At 34.2% G+C, this 22,305-nt stretch overlaps 1 protein-coding gene across 1 annotated transcript; it reads left to right on the top strand.

The window, feature by feature from the left end:
- The first annotated feature begins 11,167 nt into the window (after positions 1-11,167).
- Positions 11,168-13,308, top strand: LOC114411092 (transcription initiation factor IIB-2-like). Its single transcript, XM_028374856.1, has 3 exons — positions 11,168-11,680; positions 11,748-12,069; positions 13,166-13,308. The coding sequence occupies exons 1-3, from the start codon at positions 11,168-11,170 to the stop codon at positions 13,306-13,308; spliced, it is 978 nt and encodes a 325-aa protein (XP_028230657.1).
- Positions 13,309-22,305: the final 8,997 nt, after the last annotated feature.

The following is a 22,305-nucleotide window of genomic DNA, read 5'->3' on the forward strand; positions in this document are numbered from 1 at the left end:
TGTTGTGACAATTTTTCTCTACGTGCCCGAACTTCTTGTAATGGTTGCATTGTGGCATATTACGAAACCAACAATTTTTCTCTGCGTGGCCTTTCCTTTTGCATATATTGCATGGAGGATTTTTATCTGTTTTGTTCTTAAGGAAATTCCTAGAACCTTCTCTTCTTCTAGAAGTTTCTCCATAATTTTTCTTTCCTCTATTTTCTTTGTTTTGGGGCTGAAATTTAAACTTTGACTGGAAGGCATTTTCAATTGTATCTTCTTTATGCCTATACAGTCTTTGCTCATATGCTTCAAGAGAGCCCACAAGTTCTGTCTCTGATAGAGTGGACAGATCTTTGGTTTCCTCAATCGTTGTCACGATTGGGTCAAACTTTTGGGGCATAGTAATTAGAATTTTCTCAAAATTTTCTTGTCAAGAATATCTTCCCCAAAAGCTCTCATTTGATTAACTATTTCTTTAACTTTAGAATAGTAATCTTTAACTGTCTCAGACTCCTTCATCTTCAATAGTTCAAAATCTCTTCTTAGAGATTGAAGTTTAACGGCACGTACCTTAACACTTCCTTGAAACTCCTCCTGCAATGTGTTCCACGCTTCTTTGGCAGTCTTAGCTCCCATAATTCTTGGGAAAATTGGATCAGTCACCGCTTGTTGCAAGGTGAACAACGCCTTTGAATTTTTTTGTTTATTTTTCTTCAACTCTTTTTCTTGAGATGCATTAAGAGCTGAAGTATCCGCGGGAATGGTGAAGCCTTCTTCTACTATGTCCCGTAAATCTTGAGATGAAAAATATGTTTCCATTTTAACACGCCAGAAATCATAATTTTCACCATTGAAGATAGGGACAGAAATAGTTGACGATTGAGTAGTGTTATCCATAGCTTAGAAAAAATATTATTAGAATGGGTTAATAGTACAAAGGAAATTTTTGAAGTAGTTGGGAGGATTTTGAAATGGTAGGTAGGTAATATAACTACGCCCAATGTATGACCGAACGTAGCTCAGATACCACTGTTGGTAGTTGGTTAGATGATAGTTGATAGTTTTAGAGAATTGTTTTAGAAAGAAGGCTATGTCATTGATTTCTTGGATTGATCAATTACAACATACCAATTGCCTATTTATAGGCTCAAGTCACCAACCTCTCAATGGTGGTGAATGTTTCTACATTACTTTAGGTCTTTCTAGAATTTTCATGATAGATTAATATCATGATAGTTCTAGATTCTTTTATCTTATACATACACTTATAGTTCTAGATTGTTCTACCATATTCATACACATTATAGTTCTAGATTGTTCTACCATATTCTATAGTTCTAGGATATTCTACTATTTTCATATATATTATATTTAAGAATATTCTAGAAATTAGTAGCAATTTCAACGCAACCAGAATATTTGATAATTATCTGATGTAGTATGTCACATCAAATATTGTTAGGAACCCAGAAAATGTGTTGACAGTGATTATTGAATTACGAAGGTTTCCCCTTTCTGCAATGGAGCTAATGCTCAGTTTCCCAAATGATAACAAAACAAAATGAATCCTCTTCCTTTCCATCCTCCTATTTATTTATATATTTATCTCACTAACCTCTTTAGCTAACTAACAAACATCCTAATTGTCCCTAACTAACTTCTTATTCCCCTCTGCCCTGACAATGTTGTTGGTAAAGTTTTGGAATCTAGGCCTGAAGGGTATCACCTTGTATAAGATCATTCTCTGGATACTGTAAGAGATAAATTTTTGGCGAATGAAAACTTAAAAATCCACCAGTCTTAGTCTTTGGTATCATATAGGTATACAAGGGAAACATCGCATTGAACTTAGCTACATTTGAGGTTTTGGTTTCTATTCCGGTGGTTGGTTCTGGTTGATTTGGTTCATAGCACCATAAGTTTGGCCTATATAATTGATTAGATACTTCTACTTAGTCTTAGTCTTTGATCATAATCCTAGATAAATGCAATTTAATCTGTGGCCCAATCATTTCAAATAATATGGTTTTCCTTGTTTCTTTCTTCTATATCAATGTAGCGATAACATCTTGTCTATAGCTTTAAGTTTGTGGTTGTAACATAAGATTCTTTTGTTTTCCATTGATTCCAACATTTGATATTTTTTCCTTGGTAATTGTGAGCCATGACGTATTGTTGCATTACTATTACTGACTTTATGCTCAAGTTACAATCAATGCTAGAGAACGAGAAAATGGATTTAACATTTCATTTTATTTTTAGGGTCACTGGCCATTCCCACAGGATAAGCTCATGCAGGGATATGCATATATTTTGACTCATCCAGGAACTGAGTCCACAATATGATCTAATGCTTTCATGATACAACCATCATTATTGATGTAGTTAAATAATATTTTTCTGAAAAAATTGAACTGTATTTGTAGTCGGTTAAAAAATTGTAGTTTCATGTTTGCAAGGACTAAGGAATTAAGGTAATCTGTTTGCTTACACAAATCTTGAAATCTTCAAGGCCCTATCTTTATTTTTGTCGTGTTTATTATTTTTTTGCAGTCTACAATATTTTATGACTATTTCTATGATTTTGGCATCCATGATGTAATAACCGAGTTGATCGAAACTCGGAAATGAGCCAGGATCCATTGTCGGAGCTCTATAAAGATATACCATGCAAACAATGAAGGTTATGTAGCCAGGTTGGTGATGCACTAGTAATGAAGCTTGGACAGTTTGATTGGAATCCCTCCAAGGAAAACCAATTGGAAGGGAGTTGGCAGAAGTTTGTTGACAAAGGACTAGACTACCAAGTGTGGTTGAGACAATAGTTTGATACCAATCTCTAGACATTGCTCTATTCTGTAATGGAAAATGAAAATAGCTTCAATAAAGCACACACATCATAGGAAGAAAAAGAAAAATATTTTGTTTGTAATATGTAACCAACAAATAGATAGGTTATTTCTGATCTGCTTCATGTCAGCTTGAGTCAAATGCCTCCATAAAAAAACAATAAATTTCATCTGCATTTTGAGTGACATTTGTTTAAATGTAGCCGTCTATATTAAAGTTATGTTGCTTTGTGAGAGTCCACATCAAATGCACTTCCAACTTTGTTTCCACTAAAACGAGGTTTGACTAACCCTCCTTGAAATCCAACCTATTAGGGAGCATCTTTACTGGGAGATTCCAAATTAAGATCTTAAAACATTTTTTGGTGGATCTTACAGTGTCATATAAGATTGAAAATCTCTTCAGATTTTTTTTTCCTTTAGTGATAGATCTTATTTTTTGATTTTTGATAAGTTTTAGTAGAACCACATGGACCCCCCTTTTAAATATTTTATTAGAATTTTTTTAAATTTTTTCTCCCAACGCTCACTTTTCTTCTTCTCTCCTCACCCACTTCCAACGTTCAATTTTTCTCTCTCCTCACTTTTCTTCTTCTTTCCACTTTTTTTTTTCTTCTCTCTTCTCGGTGCCGCTCCTTCTTCCCCACTTCCATCTTCTCCCTCCGTCGTGACACCCCCTTTCCCATCTGCCACGACCTCCCCTCCCCCTTCCTCTCTGTTGTGATGCCCCTTTCCCCTCTGCACACGTGACCCCCATCCTCCAAGTGTATTTATTATTTTTGGTTTGTTTTTTTTTCTTCATCTCTTTTTGTTGAGTCATGCCAACTATTCTTGTTCCTCCTTCATTTTACTGTTACTGTTACATTTGATAATTTGTTTTAAATTGTATAGATCTTCACAGTTCTTCCCCCAAGAACGGGATCTACATAGTGGAGATCTTGAGGGTGTTTCATTGTTGGATCTAGGGAAGATCATATCTTCAGCTTAAGATCTATCCCCAAGACTCAACATTACAGCACTTAGATTCAAAACACGCAATAAAGGCTATCATTGGTTTGCCCTAAAATGACTTGGTGAAATTTCACATCTCACGCTCATAATCTTCGATGAAGAGTCACATCTCATGATGTTAGGAAGTCACAAGTCATGTATCTTCATGAGGAATTAGATCTATTCAATTTTTTAATTCAATCACATTTATTCATCCTTACACATTTACCTAAAACACATATCATGAACCTTGATAAGTAAACACATTAGTATATATATGGATAATATTAATTGATTTATAATACAACCTTTCAAATTTTAAAAATCTTTCACACTCCCGACAATATAAATTTTCCATGCCTGTCATTGTTGGTGACTAGTATTTAATGAAAAATTTAATTGACCAACTTTAATGAGATATATCATATCTCTTTGTAATATAGACAATATTAATTGATTTAAAATACTTTTTTTATTAATTTTAAAAATCTCTCAGTTTTCACAATATTAATTTTGACTAATATTTACTAGGAAATCTAGTTGACCAATTTTGACGAGGTATTTTTCTAATCATATATTTTTTTTCTATAAAATTCAAACATGATACTTTGCTTAAAAAACTAACCTGATTTTACTCCGGAATGCAATAATATTGATTAAAAAATAATAATTAGTATTTATTTTTGTTTATGATTAAATAAAAATTCTAAACCAAGTAATAACCACTAACAATTAAGTAATGATTTACACAAGTCAAATATGTTTTACAAATATATTGCAAAAGTTTTCTTTCTTTTTTAGTAGTTACCAGATATATCGTGTTATTTTCATTTATTAATGATTGGGTGATTGGTGTAATTCTTCTGTAATAATACCATCCTCAACATTGATTCTATTAATGCAAAACACTAAGACTCCATCGTTAAAAAAAAAAAACCCGCAAAAACTCCTTATTTCATTTTGATCAAAAAAGCATATAAACAAAGAGAAATATACATATAGCATTGGCAGATGAAGAGTATTGCAGTGACTGCAAAAACAAGCTACACTACATCAATACATCAATGTATGATCATGGTGCTTGGGGATACAATCTGCTCCAAATGTGGCTTGGTTCTCGAGTCCCGTTCCATAGAAGAAGAAGCACCAAAACGGAGACTCTATAATGATGACGATGACGACGATGATGATGAAAATATAGGGATTTTTGTATGGACTGTGACTTGAAGAATTCATACACCGAGGCATTCATTATTCACATAATTGTCTCAGTCATATGCCTATTATTATTAAAATAAAGTAAATTATGTATAAATTTAAAACAAAGTTAGCTAACACACAATAAAAAAAAAAACTTCGTACCCTATTGCCCAGAGGCTCTTCGCTATGCGAAGGTATGGGGGAGGGATGTTGTACGCAGTCTTACCCTTGCATATGCAAAGAGGCTATTTCCGGATTCGAACTCATGACCAACAAGTCACCAAGGCACAACTTTACCGCTGCACCATAACAAAAATATCTTATTTACGAAAATATTACTGCGTTTTTGTTAACATTGGTTTTATCGAAAATTGATGTTAACTTTCCGATGTTAAAATCATTTTTTTACTAGTGAGAAAACAATAGAGGGACATATATGTTAATTAGATGTTTGAAAAAATAAAATGTTAAAAAAAATTTGTTCTTATCCGGTTCTTTTTCTCAATCTAAATAAAAATACGATTAAACCATCTTATAAAACATATGATTGGTGTAATTAATTATGTACTTCAAATTGATATATTTTTTTTAATAGCATCAATTATCTTCTTGAAATTATTTAATCTAAATTTTACTTGAGGTAAATTAAACAATCCCGTTATGATATATAGACAATAATAGACAATCCCATTATTTATTTTTATCTAAGCTCTTTTAATTTCATATATCATATTACTTATTATATTTATACATTTTTCTTCTTTTGAATCTCTTTCTTGGTGTCTAAGTATATCATTTCCCTTACTCAAAATCTAGAGTTTCGTAGGAAATGTTGAAGATGTTTTTGATTTCCTTTTCTTTCTGTACAATCAAACTTATTATATTTTTATGGATTTGGAACATTAAAAAGAAGTTTGAAACTTGACCACCGATTTCTCTATAAGTCTCTAGCTTCTTTTCTTTAAAATCCATGTTTTGAATTTCGTATGTATCTTGATGAGAATTTGCATTTAATTGGCTTAGGCATGGACCAAGTTGCAAAAGCTTGTAAAGTGAGGAAAGAGACATTGAAGAAGGTATACAGAGATCTTCATTCCCTTGCTTTGGTTCAGATTCCAAGCTGGTATGCCAATGCTGAGGACATAAAGCGACTCTGCATTGTTGAAGCTCATCTTCCGATCGAGTCATCGTCGTTACAACTTCCACGGTGGGATGCATGAGTTGATTGAGGCTCCATTATTGGAGCTCTGTCAAGATATACCATGCCAACAATAATGTGAATTAAGGTAATGTAGGTCAGGTCGGTGATGCACTAGCTAGTACTAATGAAGCATGGGCAGTTTAATTTGACTGGAATCCCTCTCCAAGGAGAACCAATTGGAAGGGATCTGGCAGAAGTTTGTTGACAGTGTGGTTGAGACACTGGTTTAGTACCAATCTGTAGACATTGCTCTTTTCTGTAATGGAAATTGAAAATAGCTTCAATAAAGCACACACATCATAGGGAAAAAAAGAAAAATATTTTGTTTGTAATATGTAACCAACAAACAAACAGCTAGATAGGGTTTTTTTTATCTGCCTCATATCAGCTTGAGTCACATTTGTTTACATAGTCACGTATGTATTCAGAATTCAAATTATGTTGCTTTGCGAGCCCATAATGAATGCACTTGCAGCTTTCTTTGCTCTAAAATGAGGTTTGTTGACTAACCCTCCTTAAAACCCAACCTATTAAATTCTCATGCACCCAATAAAAGGTTATTAGTTTGCCCTAAAATGACTCAAACTACATTTGGGATCTTTCGTATGTTGGCTGCTACTTTTTTGGTAGGTCCATTTAATAGAGTGTAGGGATAAATACTTGCAAAGGATTTTTACCAAAAAAGAAACAAACTGCTAATGGTCTTGCAAGGCATCATTGATGTTTAAGTCAGGTTTATTCTAAATATAGGAAGAAACTATAGCCAGTTATAAATATTTTTTAGAAAACAGATTTAATTTTCTAAAAAATGAATGGAAAACTATGTAAGTTTTTTAAATAAAAATATAAAAACTCATTTTTATGAAAGTTAAAAATAATAATTTTTCTTTTGTTATCATGTTATTGGAATGGAATATATGTTTGTTGACTTTGCTGATCATCAAGACAAATTTACTTAAGACATTTGGAGCAATTGCCCACACAAATTTTAAATTTTTCTTAATATTATATACATGTGTAATTATAAATTCTCTTTGTAGTATGAAATGCAATATAAAAATTCAACATAAAGTATAAGTATTGATCATACAAATTTATGTATATAAATATTTCTGTGTGAGCAATCTTTATTAATTGAAAATTAAACCTATAGATTGTTGGAACAATTTTTCTTGACCGCTACTCAAGCCAAAAGATTATTGAAATAATCATTTTGGACAAACTCAAACCTAAAACAATCTTTATTAATTGGTAGTCGAACCTAAAGATTGTTGGTGTGAATTGGTGGTGCTGGCTCTGCAACAACAAAAAATATCTTAAAAGACTGCATTGATGATAATGGTCTTGCAAGAAAGAAGAAACAAACAAAAACACAAATCTCCAAGGATGGTGTAAAGCACTACTATTTAGGTTTGATTCTTTCTCGCCCATCTATATAGAAATTGGACATAATAAGGTGTACCAGTGAAGTTGCTTTGTGATATATTCAAGTTCTTTGACATGATTTGGACACTTACATTAAGTCTTCGTCAATGATAATTTATAGAATAATAGTTTTTTCATTTCTCTCTGTGTATAACAAAAGAAAAGAAGTGAGGATTTGAAATCGAAATTAAGAATATGATGAATTCTGTGGTTTTGTATTATTCTCTAATTTTCTACATGTAAATTGATTTATGGAATAATAGTTTTCTCAATTCTCTTTGTGTATAAACCATCTCATGTGTTTGAGTTAAGAGATTTCATCTTTTACACATCTCAGGTGTCATGACTTTTGGTCAACAATCACATCTCATTAATGAAGATTCACATCAATAATTCTAGGTAAAGAATCACATCTAATGTCTCTAAGTCTCTTGATGAAAAATCACATATATTTATACTTAATTACACTTTACACTAATAGACACATAATTTTATAAGAAAAAAACTTGTCATTGATCTTGAAAATCTCTCATGTCCCACAATAAAAAATTTGTTTGTGTTTAAATAATTTTTTTTAATATATATATATATATATATATATATATATATATATATATATTGACTATCTTTAATTTAATGAAACATTAATTTTACCAAACACTGACAATTAATGATTTACACTACATGACAAATTAATTTTAAAGATGTATTGCAAATTTGTTTCTTTTTTAGCATTTGTTGGTTTTGAGGAGGAAATTATAAAAAAAACAGAGGAGAGAAGAGAGACAATACGTATGCAGAGGAAATAGAATTATTCTATTCTAATTCAAATTGTTCTCAGCAGCGATACAATAAATAGCAAAAGATAAACTAATTAGATAACAAGATATTAGCAAAACAGAATATTAAAACTAACTTGCTCCTTAAAGATAAGAATCACTTATTTGACTAGGCTAATCCATTAAAACTGCCTTACTCCTAAAATATAGGGAATCAATTTATTTACTAAATCCTATTTTAAAAATTGTAAAATAAAATATTATGCAGTTACAAAAGTATATCTTCAACACTCCTCCTTGCTTTTAGAACTGCAAACTCCAATTCTTTGAGTTCAAGTTTGTTGATAGGTAGTGACTTTGTAAACATGTCAGCCAGTTGATCTTTAGACTTATAATAAATTAAGTTCACTTCACCACTTTGTTGCATCTTTATCAAATAATAGAACTTGATGTTGAAATGTTTAGTCTTCCCATGACACACGGGATTGTTTGCAATATCAATGGCTACTTGATTGTCAACAAAAATTTCAGTTTTGTTCTTTTGAGCAAATAGAATGTTTGACCTTGTTGAAGTGAGATACATTAGACATCCAATCAAACTCCCATAATATCCTTCATCAATGTTATCAACACCTTCTTCTTTTCTGAACTTCTCCTTTTGATTCATTAGTGTGCTAGCAGATTTGCATTCCTCCATTTGAAACTTCTTCAAATTTTCTTTTGCATATTTCCTTTTTTTCATGTTTAGCATTCTTTCAAGATGGCAATGATCAAGTCTCTTGTGCCAGAGTTCCGTGGGTGTGACTTGAGTGAAATAGGCTGTATGCTCCTCCTCTGCTAGATCAAATGAAAAGCTTTTACCTTTCATTTTAACCCTTAGAACTTCCTGACCAAAATTGTCATAGATAAAGCAATGTTGATGTTCAAATGACACTTTAAATCCCTTTTTAATCAACTGACATACGCTTAGCAAGTTTTGGTCAATGTTAGGTACATAAAGAACATCTGATATTAATTTGTTACCTGAACACGTTGAAATTGTAACAGTTCCTTTTCCTTTTATTGGAATATAGTCACCATTCCCAATTCTGACCTTTGAGACATTAGTTGGCTTCAAATCTTTAAATAAAGTCTTATCATATGTCATGTGGTTCGTACAACCACTATCAATCAACCATCTTTCACTTGATTCACTACTCAAGAAGCATGTGGCCACAAACAGTTGGTCCTCTTCTTCTTGATTAGCAATCTGAGCTCCCTCATCATGGTGATTTTTGTTGGCGCAGATCACCGCTTCATGCCCTATCTGGTTGCACTTGTTACATTTTGCATCTGGTCTCCTCCAACATTTGAAAGGTGCATGACCTTTTTTGCCACAATGATGACAAGGTGGATAATTTTTCTTTTTATCCTTACCTTTGTTTTGGTTGTTTGCATTATTTTCGCTGCTTATTGGCTGATTCTTCTTGAAAAAATCCTTTTTGCTTTCATCAACTTCATGATGTTTGGCGGGCAAAGCACCTTCGACAACACGATCTTGCCTCATCAACCTTCGCTGCTCTTGAGCTTGCAGGGCATGTAGCACTTCTGCCAATGTGATTTTCGACAGATCCTTTGTGTTCTCCAATGAAGCTATAGATGCTTCATACCTCTCCGGCACCGTTACCAAAATTTTCTCTACAATTCTCGAATCAGCAAAATTGCTTCCCAACAACTTTATCTTGTTGGCAATACCCAACAATTTGTTTGAGTATTCTTTGATTGTCTCTGACTCTTGCATCCTTTGAAGTTTAAATTCCCTCCTTAAATTAAGCACTTGCATGCTTCGTATTCTATCATCTCCAGTGTATTCCTCTTTCAGATAATCCCAAATTGCTTTGGGTGATTTAAGAGTCATGATTCTGATGAATATCATTTGTGAAACACCAGTGAACAAACATGACCTCGCCTTTGCCTTCTTCATCTTTCTTTCCTTGTGATTTTTAATTTGGGCCATAGTGGGATTTTCAGGCAGCGGATATATTTCATAATCCTCTTCCACAGCATCCCATATATCCAAAGACTCCATGTAGGATTGCATTTTCACTTCCCAAAGATCATAATCCTCTCCATCAAAGATTGGAAGAGTTATGTGGGAAAAACTTGCTTCACCTTTCATGGTACAAGTCCCGTAAGAATAAGGCTCTTGATACCAATTGTTGGTTTTGAGGAGGAAATTATAAAAAAAACAGAGGAGAGAAGAGAGACAATACGTATGCAGAGGAAATAGAATTATTCTATTCTAATTCAAATTGTTCTCAGCAGCGATACAATAAATAGCAAAAGATAAACTAATTAGAAAACAAGATATTAGCAAAACAGAATATTAAAACTAACTTGCTCCTTAAAGATAAGAATCACTTATTTGACTAGGCTAATCCATTAAAACTGCCTTACTCCTAAAATATAGGGAATCAATTTATTTACTAAATCCTATTTTAAAAATTGAAAAATAAAATATTATGCAGTTACAAAAGTATATCTTCAACAGCATTGATCAGATACATGGAGTTATTGCCATTTATTACTGATTCGGTGGATGATGTAATTCTTCTGTAAAAAAACCGCATCCTCAACTACATTGATGCTATTAATAATCCAAAGCTCTGCCAATATATAACAACACTAAGCCTCCCTTATTCACATAAAACCATTTCGTTCATTCATTCTTCAAATTAAACACACAGAAAGATACACATATGATAGCTGATGAAGAGTACTGCAGTGACTGCAAAAGCTACACTCCATTAGTGTATGATCACAATGCTGGGGACACAATCTGCTCCGAATGTGGCTTGGTTCTTGAGTCCCGTTCCATAGAAGAAGAAATACCAAAATTGAGACTCTATGGGGATAAACATGAGGATGATGATGATGGTGGTGGTGACCATGAAGATGAAGATGAGCATCAAGAACAAGGATTCAGTGTGAGTGACCCTTTCAACACTTTACTACTTACTAGTGGAGCTGGCCTTAGCACTCTTGTTACACACCCCTCCTTGTATGATAATAACAATAGTGATATGGTAAAAACTCGAAAGAATCAACGGGGAATCAAGAATTCCAACAGGGATGCCAAGAGAAAACTGAAGACAGATTGCGATCTCGTAGCCGCGCTCTTGACCATGGAACAAATGGCTAATAACTTAGGCTTGGCTTGGAGCATAAAAAATCATGCCAAGGAACTCTACAAGAAGGCAGAAGATAGAAGGGTATTTAGGGGACGGAGAAGACATTCAAGGGCCTCTATGGTGGCATGCTTGTACTTGGCATGTCAAGAAGAGGGATTTCCAAAGGACTGTAAAGGAAATTCAAAGTGTTTCTGGAGGAGCCAAAGAGAAGAATAAGCATATTTACAAGGCCATAGGAGTGTTCAAAAAGCATTTTCAGGTGGGCAGAAATTATGACAAGACACAGGTCTTGGACATAGGTGAACGCTTGTGCACCCATCTTGGCCTTGACAACCATGTCATCAAAGCTGTGAGAGAAGTGCTGCAAAAAGCTCTGGAGTTTATTGAAAGGAGCAGACCTTCTTCCGTTTTGGCAGCAACTATATATATGGTTGATCAACTTTCTTCAGATAATATGATGCACTTCCGAGGTAGGGTTTTCTTTTGATTTCTCTTGCTTTATATATCTAAATTCTAATATGTAAATATAAGGATCTGAATATTACTTATTATTTATTAAAAAATACTCTTGAATACTCAGAATGCTGTTTTATTTACATTCAGTGAGAGAGCAACAAAATGAGAAAAGTATACGTATGATAAATGATATAATAATATGATAAGAAGAAAGAGATAGAAAAACATAAAGGTTAATTAGATGTTTGAAAAAAAATGCAAATTTTGAAAAATCATTGTTCTTATGAGATGGTCTAAGTTACTATAAATAAAAATAAGGTTAAATCTTGTAAAAGATATTGATGCAATTAACTATATACTTCAAGATGGTTGATATAATTTTTTTAATCGCACTAATCATCTTCTAGGGATTATTTGACCTCATTTTTAATTGGGATAAGTTAGAAAGTCCTTTTATTTGTTTTTAACTAAGCTATTTTTATATATCATATATTACTTACCTGTTTACATATTTCTCTTCTATTTGGTTCTCTTAATATCTTGGTGTCTAATGGCATAGAGGAATCTAAGTATATCATTTCCCTTTTTCAAATTCGAGTTTCATATATGAAATGTTGAAGTTGTTTTTATTTTTCTTTTCCTTTCCTATAATCTGACACTCTGGTGGCATAGTTTTTTTTCTATTGCCTACTTCTTTCCTCCTAAAAGAACTGTTATTCACTGTGCATAACTATGAAACATGAGATATGTAAAGTGAAATTCTTACATATCCATTTGTCTATCTATCTTTTTTATATAATGTTTGTCAATCTATATAGACATACACGTGATGAGATTAAAAAAAAATAATTCACATTCTAATTGATTGAATTTTTATGTTAAAATTTTTGTCTAACCAAGAAGAATTTTCTTTTTTTCTTCATCCCTCATTAAATTTTTAGATTATTTTTGTAAAATATATATTTTTATGGATTATGGTACATTACAATAAAAAATATCAACATGTCATTGAAACTTGACCAATTTCTCTACAAGTGTTTTGTTTTATTTGTAATCCAAGTTTTGAATTTCGTATGCATCTTGATGAGAATTTGTATTTAATTGGGTCAGACATCAAAGAAGTTGCAAAAGCTTGTATAGTGAAGGAATATACAGTAAAGAAGGCATATAGAGATCTTCATGCACTTGCTTTTGTTCTGATTCCAAGCTGGTATGCCAATGCTGAGGACATAAAGCGACTCTGCATTATTTGAAGCTCATCTTCCACCCATCGTTACAACAACGCCAGTGCTCCAATTCTATTCTTATGTATGTTATAAATTAGATAATGATTGCATGATTCCACCAACAAACTAGTTTCGGTATATATAAAAGCTAGCTTAACTTATTACAATAATCTATTTAGAATACAGTATTCCTTCTTTTCTCTCATTTGGATATAAATTTAACTATAGGAAATATTTTCCTGGTATTAGTTGTTAGCTTAGTTTCACTTTACAACCTTCATCTAGTTAGTAATGAATCCATTTATCTCTTTTGGCATTAGTCTCAATAGTCTCTCATCTTTGTTTTTACTTTCTACTCTATTTCTATCATTGTCTAGCTATAACATGTGAAGGTTCTAAAAAATGGCCCGCGACTGTGATTTGGACCACAACAGTTTTAACTGTTTGTGACCGTAACCTGTTAGCGATTAGGACTACAACGTGACATATAGGTTGCGAGGACGTCCTCAACATGAGATCCCCCAAGTATACTTTCAATGCACATCTATTTCACAGAAACACATAATTAAGCACACGGTGACCAAAATTGCATAGTGCAGACATACCAAATTAGAACAGACAACAACTATCTGTTTCTCTAGTAGAACTCCTGCAAAGAATGTTAACACCTACAAAGGGACACACAATTAATTAAACCAACTCATAATGATAAAACCCATTCATTACAAAATTATTGTAAATTGATCACTACATTTCAAGTTCATGAATTTGATTTGATTCTGTTATACACTAAATCAAATCAAGATGAATTTGATTTGATTCCCATGCCTCCTCAACCATTACCCCTGCCCTAACCCTTCTTTCCTCAATTCCTAAAATCCCAATCACATCTCAACTTTCCTCTTTAACTGAATATTATCAAGTTTCTTTTATTTTTCTGATAAATGTGTTTGGCTATTACCATTCATGACCTTTTCTCATACCATCACTGAATTTATGTTCTGAGAAGTATCAAACTCCCATCCTAAATACCAAACATTTGTAAGCATACATTATCTACTATTGATTCTTCTAGTCTGTTAGACCTGCACTAGATCAAAAAAAGAAAAAAAAAAAGAACAAGCACAAGCACAACAAAAACAAACAAGGATCTACACCAGATTTTATGTGGTTCAGTAGTGTGTCTACATCCACGAGAAATGACAGCTCGTCATCATCACATTGATCATGAAATTCAAGTTCAATACAAGCAGCAGCTAGCTTTAATCTCTCTCGGTTTTTTTCTAACAAAACCTCTCTCAATCTCCTAGCTCATTATCTCCTTTGAACTCTCTGAACTTTTCCTGCAAAAACTCTATTTCTCCATAACATGATCAAGAATATATTTACACTAGTTGCTAGCTCTAGGAACAAAGATTTTCCTTTGACGCCAAGTAATCAATTCAGTTATGACAACTGAATTCAGTTATAATAACTGAATTCAGTTATGTCATCAACAAATGAATCCTTCACTTTTGTGGCTTTGGTGATTTTTGAGTCACATACCACATCTACATCACCCCCATAAACAGTAATATTCACGATCTAGTTAATAGGCAACCTAAAGCACAAGACCTTCAGCTTCTTAATAGCACGCAGGCAATCAATCTCAGAAACAACTTCACGATCACTTTTTCGTCTCTGACAAAGGAGATGACAGAGTTCCTGCACGTCAATCAGTCCTCCACTGTGGACTCTAGTGGCCAGGCAAATATCCACAATCAACTCTTGTCTAGTCAAGTAGCTTGTCTTAGCATACATAATAAAAAATTTTGAAAATAAGGTTGGATTTAATTAAAAATATAGAATGCATAGAGACAGATTATAGAATGAGCCATGTCCCTATTTCCTAAAATAAATCCTTGATCCTCACAGTAGTATGAATGCACGGAGACAGATTATAGAATGAGACCATGAGGTTCAATACTAAACGGTGAGAATTCAGATCTAACATCCTGCTATGTACACTTTTTGCTATTTTCCCAAACATCGATGTTGAACCTTATACATGGTATGCAAATTTTGTTGAGAGGTAGTACTTAACTAAAAATTGTTAATTTAATTCCACACATGATTATGCACACAAAATTATCCATAAGGAAAAATTGTGAAGGGCCAATAATGATACATTTGTGTTTTCTTTCTGCATCTTGACCTTCATAATCCGTAGACATAATTTATACTAAAAAAATCATATTTGGTCATCCTTTACATAATCTGGGGAAGCATATACTCACCTAAAAAAACTCAACTTTTGACGAGTAAACAACGCAATATTTTCAGAACTGAACCAACAAAGAATGAGTAAAACAAGTTTTAAGGTTCAACCTTACACATATGAAGACCAAATCATACAGATATGTTAAATGTAGATAATAAAATCCTCATTTCACTTAATTTGATTTATCACGTTAACACGTATGCTAAAAGTATTGCACTAATACTAGCATTTCTAACATGCATTAGTCCTACATTGAACAAGTGAAAGGGGAAGCGGCAAAAACTTATTGTTATATATAGCAATAGCCAAACTCTTAAAGCATTACAAGTTCCTAAATATCACAAACTGGACAAATTAAGAGGGGGAATGCCACGTTTGGTCCTAAATTGGGAACAAATAATCACTACTAAAACAATGGTTTTAATGGAGAAGTTCAACGCTCTCAACCGTGACAATTTCACACAGCTTAATTGGTTCAAGATCATATTTAAATAGTTGTAATATGCTAAGAAATGTAGAAAAAATGAAAGGTAATGCAAAATCCAAGTAAAATGGTTTATATAAAAATTTTGACCACCTAAAATCCTCTGAAATGCCCTCCTAGAAGGATCCATTTTGTAGTAAATTGAACCAATGCAAAATATATATACGCTCTCTCACACAATCAGCCGCTACTTTCAAAGTCAAAGTAACATACAAAGATAATTAATACATGAAGCCTCCGACTCTGTCTCGACCCTAACGGACTCCTCCTTGGTGAGAACGAGGAGCCTCTTCATCTCCTTCGCCATGAACATCACGCGCTGACACCGAAAAAGAAGAACAGAAGAGGAACATAAATTTAGAATTTTAGAATGAAAAAAAAAAGAGGATTGTGTTTGGAATTTTAGAATTTATAACCGAAAAACAAACGAGGAACACAAAAAGAAGAAGAAGAAAGATGATGGTAGCTTACGGTGGCCAAAAATTGCCTCACGGCGACAGAGACTAAAATCAGAGGGGTTTTGTTGCGGACATGGAGAGGAGACAATTGATGGTGGTGGTTTCTTGGTTTACAATCGAAGTTGGTAGGAAAAAGGAAGGGAAAAATTTAAGGTTTTATCCGAGATCGTAGAGAGAGAACCAAAGGATGCTACTGAACATCATTGTTGTTGTTGTTGTGAGCATTTTGCTGCCGTAGTCCTCAGAGGCGACGACAGCGGAGAAGGAGTAGTGGAGAGTGAGAAACGGGAGAGGAGAGGGTGAGTGAGAAACAAGAGGAAAAGGAGAGTGAGAAGTCTCATCATCCATTCCACTAGAAACATGGTCGGTGTAAATAGAAGCCTCCACAAGCTTCTATGAATCAGAATTTATTAGATCCTCATTATTTATTAGTTTCTAAAACACTACAATCTCCTGACTTATCAACCAAAGAACTTTCAGCTATCTCAGAACTTTGCCCATCATTACTTGAGGTAATCATACTCAGCTTATCAGAACTTCCCTCTTCTTTTATGTTGGTAACTATTTCACCTGATTGTAGACACTCTAAGACACAATGTAGACTAAATAAATGGTTAGCAAATTCCTGTAATTCTCCCTCATATGTTGCACACTCCAAGGTACTAAGATCCTTGCAAAGATCAGCAATGCTGCCATAACCCAATTTCCCCGCTTCATAGAGTGTAACAGCATGAGATTTCAGGCTTGCAAAGTTTGGCATGTATAATTTAGTCAAATGCAAAAACGAATTTTGAGACACACAACAAGTTGTACGTAATACAACAAAAAAGCCTTATCCCACCAGGTAAGGTTGGCTACATGGATCACACGACGTCATTCAGCACGGTTAAAAATCAAAGTTTGAGAAATAGTATTAAGTAATAACAAGTTGTAATGAATAGTCAAAATTTTGTTTTCTTCTTAGTATTTGTAGAGAAATTTATCCAAGTTTCCTTTAAGAATAATAATAACTATTAAAAATATAAAACTATAGGAAATAATTTAAGCTTGAAGAGGCTAAGAGTGAAGGCTATAAACCTGGTGAAACAGATCCCATCATAAGATAGGATGTAATATTAGCATCAACTATGAAAGCAATGAGTGTACAAAGAATGAGGTCCATTGTTCCCTAAAGCTGAAGCATCCCTTTGTTGAATGGAGTCATTAGTGAAAAGAGTATTCTTATAATTTTGACTAGCAATAAAAGCAACTTCATCACTAGTTGTACTTGCAACAGGAGATGCAAGTATAGTTGAATCTCCAATAATAGATTTTGGATCAAGTACTTTTGTTGTCCATCCCAATCAACATACAAAAGCAGCAACAACTTGCAACTATGACAAATTAGTCTGTAGGGTTGTTGCCAAGTCCCTAACTGTTACATTTTCATTTGAAACTATAAAAATTGCATACAACAACCTTAAAAAAATAGCTCTAGCATTAGGGTCAAACTATATAGAAGTAAGCTATTTGAACAAAAATGTGGAAACACAAAATGAAACAACTACTTTACTCTTCAATAGGATCTTCATAAGACTACTCCATGTTGAAAACAAAACCTTCAAGCCGGGAAACTGAACCACCATAAACATAAATATTATTGAAATCTAATTTATAAGAGACAATCTTTGGAAAATAATGCATTGCATATTTGAATACGTATTAGGTTTTTGTGGTCTAATTCAAAAACTTATTTTTTTTACGAGCTCATTGTTAGTAGGGACAAAACAAACCAGCAAAAGCACCACTAAGGGCACAAACCCCTTGGTGGATTCCCTTTAACAGAATTTGTTAGAAGGTGTTGAACTGTCAGGAGGATACTGGTTCATAGGGAATATGTTGTTGGCATGTTGCTTCCCATCGTGCAACACTGCATTGTTGCCATTTTCCACTTTTCTGTTATTTTCTTTTGGCATTCTAGCACCTTTTGTTTTCGTAGCAGCAACCTTAGCTAGTGCCTCTATATAAGGGATGCTTAGTATGTAATAGAGGACAACAGAAAAATAATACAAGTTTTCCTTTCTTATCTTTCTCTCTTATGGAGGTTCCTAGCCCTTGAAGCTAGGCTGTTCTTCCCCCTTGTTCATGCGTTCATAAATTTTGGTGCTTTTTTCATTGAGAGCCCATGGCTGCCTTCTATGGCTGCCATACCAGTTTCAACTACCGCAACCCACACCACCCGCCAAAAAAGCTCTCATGGCTGCCATACCAGCTTCGACTACCGCAACCCACACCACCCGCTGAACCACCTTTCCTCATTGCTTCCTTTCCACACTACCCTCCATTAGCAACCACCATCCCTTCCATTTCAGCACACACCTAGAATGGCGGACGTCGAACTTTCTGCCGCTCACGAGGATCGCCTCAAGGCCGTCTTGGCCAAACTTGCTGCAGCTCAACACCGCCTCGAATCCACATTGGGTGCCCTTCTTCTAAAACTACCTCCGAGAACCAGCCACCACTACCTTTCTTCCTTTGTGCAGTCACCACCGCCACCTCCGCTGCTCTTCATCTGCCCAATCTCAGTCTCATTCGCACCACCATTTCCTTCAACAAGCTCATCAACATTATTCCTCTTTATGGGATTGCCATGGCCGCATACAAGCTCCACCAGCTGCCTTTGCACTATGCACAACTGTTAAACCAGGTGCAATTCGTTGGAATAGACCTTGGGATCCCAGTATTATTTTTGGAAGCCATGGTTTGAAAACCCAACACCTTGAAAGCAAGGTGTTTTTGATGGGCCAGGGAATGTTAGGAGGGACAAAACAAACCAACAAAAGCACCACTAAGGGCATAAACCCCTTGGTGGATTCCCTTTAACAAAATTTGTTAGAAGGTGCTGAGCTGTCAGGAGGATACTGGTTCATAGGGAATATGCTTTTGGCATGTTGCTTCCCATCGTGTAGCATTGCATTTTTGTCATTTTCCACTTTTCTGTTATTTTCTTTTGGCGTTCTAGCATCTTTTGTTTTTTGTAGCAACAACCTTGGCTAGTGCCTCTATATAAGGGATGCCTAGTATGTAATAGAGGACAACAGAAAAAGAATACAAGTTTTCCTTCCTTATCTTTCTCTCTTATGGAGGTTCCTAGCCCTCAAAGCTAGGTTGTTCTTCCCCCTTGTTCTTGCATTCATAACACTCATGCTAGCTACTTTTTGCTACAAACCTCTATTTAAGTTCAAATATTTGAGGCTAAGGATCAAACTTGACCAAATTGGGTTGTTTTATTTGGTTTAACTTTTGTTTTGGTGCACTATGTGATCTGACTTTGACCCTTCATGATTCAGTGTTAGCCATGTAATTTGGGAACAAAGGGTAGTCATAGGACATAGATTTTGCATAAGCTGGCCTAGGGAAAGCAAAATGGTGCTTTGAATCTTCTATTCTTGAAACTGTAGAGTAGAACTGAGGGTGAGGACTGCTTTGTGCGGTGCTAAAAGAGTCCTCATAATGGCCACTGCAGGCTCTTGGAGTCAACTCTGTCAATGCTGATGGAGCTGGTGATACCTTGTAATTTTCTTCCTTTGAGTAGGAACCATTTGTTGAATAATGTGTAGAAAATCTGTTGTCATATTGTTCTTGATGTCCATGATGACATACACTATTGTTTCTGCTTATGGAGTTACCTTTTGATTCATAAACATCCATTTCTACAATATTGATGTTGTCCTCCAAGCCTCTGTCCATTTCCTAGAAGCACAAAACCCATGTTCCATATCAATGACATCGTATTCCATATATAACAACATTTCATAGAGTGCTTTAAAATATAATTCAAAATTATACTTGTTACTTTCTTTCCCTATAAAATTGCTTTATCATGTTGAAAGATATTGCAAATAAACAAAAGATTCCACATCATCATATATATTATATATCACATGAATGCTAGAAATTTCATTTTCAACAATCATGTTACTAACAAAAGATAATTGAGAAAAGTCATGAAGTTTCCCATTAGATATTGAATTCTTTCACTTAAATACTTCTTCTTTTGTTGTCTTTTTCGTTTTATTTTTCTCATTATTTTGGGTTGGCCATACACAATTAAAGGCAAACAAAAGTCTTTCAACTCATCTACCTTAATTAGTCTTCAATCTTTAACAATTGATTTTGGTTGTAGGTACAAGTTTTGGACTAAAACTTAGGAAGTTAGTCTTCTTTTACAACTAGTGTATTTGAGTCATCAGTTTTGTATAATATAACACTACCATCATCCAACTCCTTATTGTTGTTAGTGAGCATCTTTCGAGGTATGTATTTGTTTGTCCCACTTCTGTGCTTATTACATGCCTGTTGATATATGGCTATTGTTTTATATAAGCAATTATGTGCATTGTGAGTGAACGTTAGTTTTTCGTTTGAGATTCAATACAACAATTAGTACAGAAAATTTTCATTAATTGATATATTGGATTTTGAATTGTTCATTTTGACAGTTTAGGAAGACTTAGTTTTATAGTAGATTCATACATATAGGTTAATTCGGTTTTCTTAAACTTGACGAAATTTTGGTACAGTGCATTTCACTTTGTTCTCCGAGTGCATACTTGAATGTGGTGGATGATGACATGTCACCGCTTTCATGTCATGTACTTGGAGAGAAATGCAAAATGCTATCAAACTTTCATCAAATCTAAGAAAAAATAGTTAACCTTTACATGTGAATATCTACTATAAAAAAATGTCTTCCTGAATGGGAGCGAGGTTTTCATGCATGTTGGATAACCTAATGAAATGTCACAACAAAGGGGAAACATGAATCAAAGTTTGATGAAAACATCACGCATTAGTGACGAGTATGAGAATGGAGTTGAGCAATTCCTATAATTTACTAAATGAAATGCCACATGTTTGCATGCAAAATTTTTTTGTCCATGTGTTAAATGTGGGAATGGGAGGCACTAATCAGTAAATGACATAAGATCACGTCTTATATGTCATGGGATCATTCCAAATTAGACAAAATGGATATGGCATGGGGAATTGCCAGACATGCCAACAGTCTCTCACATTGAGTCGTTTGATGTAGAGATTAGACATCGTATAGAAGACATGATTCGCGATCTTGGGGAAGACGATTTTCAGCAAGCACATGCACCTTTGTATAAGAAAATAGAAAGTGATTTAAAGAAGCCATTGTATTCGGGGTGCACAACTTTCACAAGGTTGACAACAGTGTTAGCTTTGGTCAATTTGAAGGCAAGATTTGGGTGGAGTGACAAAAGCTTCTCTAAATTGCTTGTGTTATCAAAGATGATGATTCCTAAAGATAACATGTTGTCGAAAAATCACTATGAGGCGAAGAAGATTTTATGTGTTGTGGGAATGGAGTACCAGAAAATACATGCATGCCTTAATGATTGCATATTGTACAGAAATCAGTTTGCCAAAATGTGCAAGTGCCCCACATGTGGGGTATTACGATACAAAGTGAAGGATGACAAATGCAGTGATAATGCAACCACAAACAACAGTCGTCCAACAAAGGTGTGCTGGTATCTTATAATAATACCAAGGTTTAAGCAATTGCTTGCTAATGAACATGATGCAAAAAACCTTACATGGCATGCAGATGGCAGAAAAAGTGATGGATTGCTTCGACATCTAGCTGATTCTCCGCATTGGAAGACAATTGATCATTTGTATCAATATTTTAGGGACAAGCCAAGAAACCTAAGGCTTGGTATTGCTTCGGACATAATGAATCCTTTTGGTAACTTAAGCACTAACCATAGTTCATGGAATGTTTTGCTTATGATTTACAACCTCCCTCCTTG

The sequence above is a fragment of the Glycine soja genome, chromosome 5 (assembly GCF_004193775.1).
Source record: "Glycine soja cultivar W05 chromosome 5, ASM419377v2, whole genome shotgun sequence".
NCBI lineage: Eukaryota > Viridiplantae > Streptophyta > Magnoliopsida > Fabales > Fabaceae > Glycine > Glycine soja.

Excerpts from the sequence above, each read along its gene's own strand:
- LOC114411092 (XM_028374856.1), top strand. The coding sequence starts at position 11,168 with ATGATAGCTGATGAAGAGTACTGCAGTGACTGCAAAAGCTACACTCCA. Across the intron at positions 11,681-11,747 it reads AGAAGGCAGAAGATAGAAGG|AAGAGGGATTTCCAAAGGAC; the intron begins GTATTTAGGGGA and ends TGGCATGTCAAG. Across the intron at positions 12,070-13,165 it reads TAATATGATGCACTTCCGAG|ACATCAAAGAAGTTGCAAAA; the intron begins GTAGGGTTTTCT and ends TAATTGGGTCAG.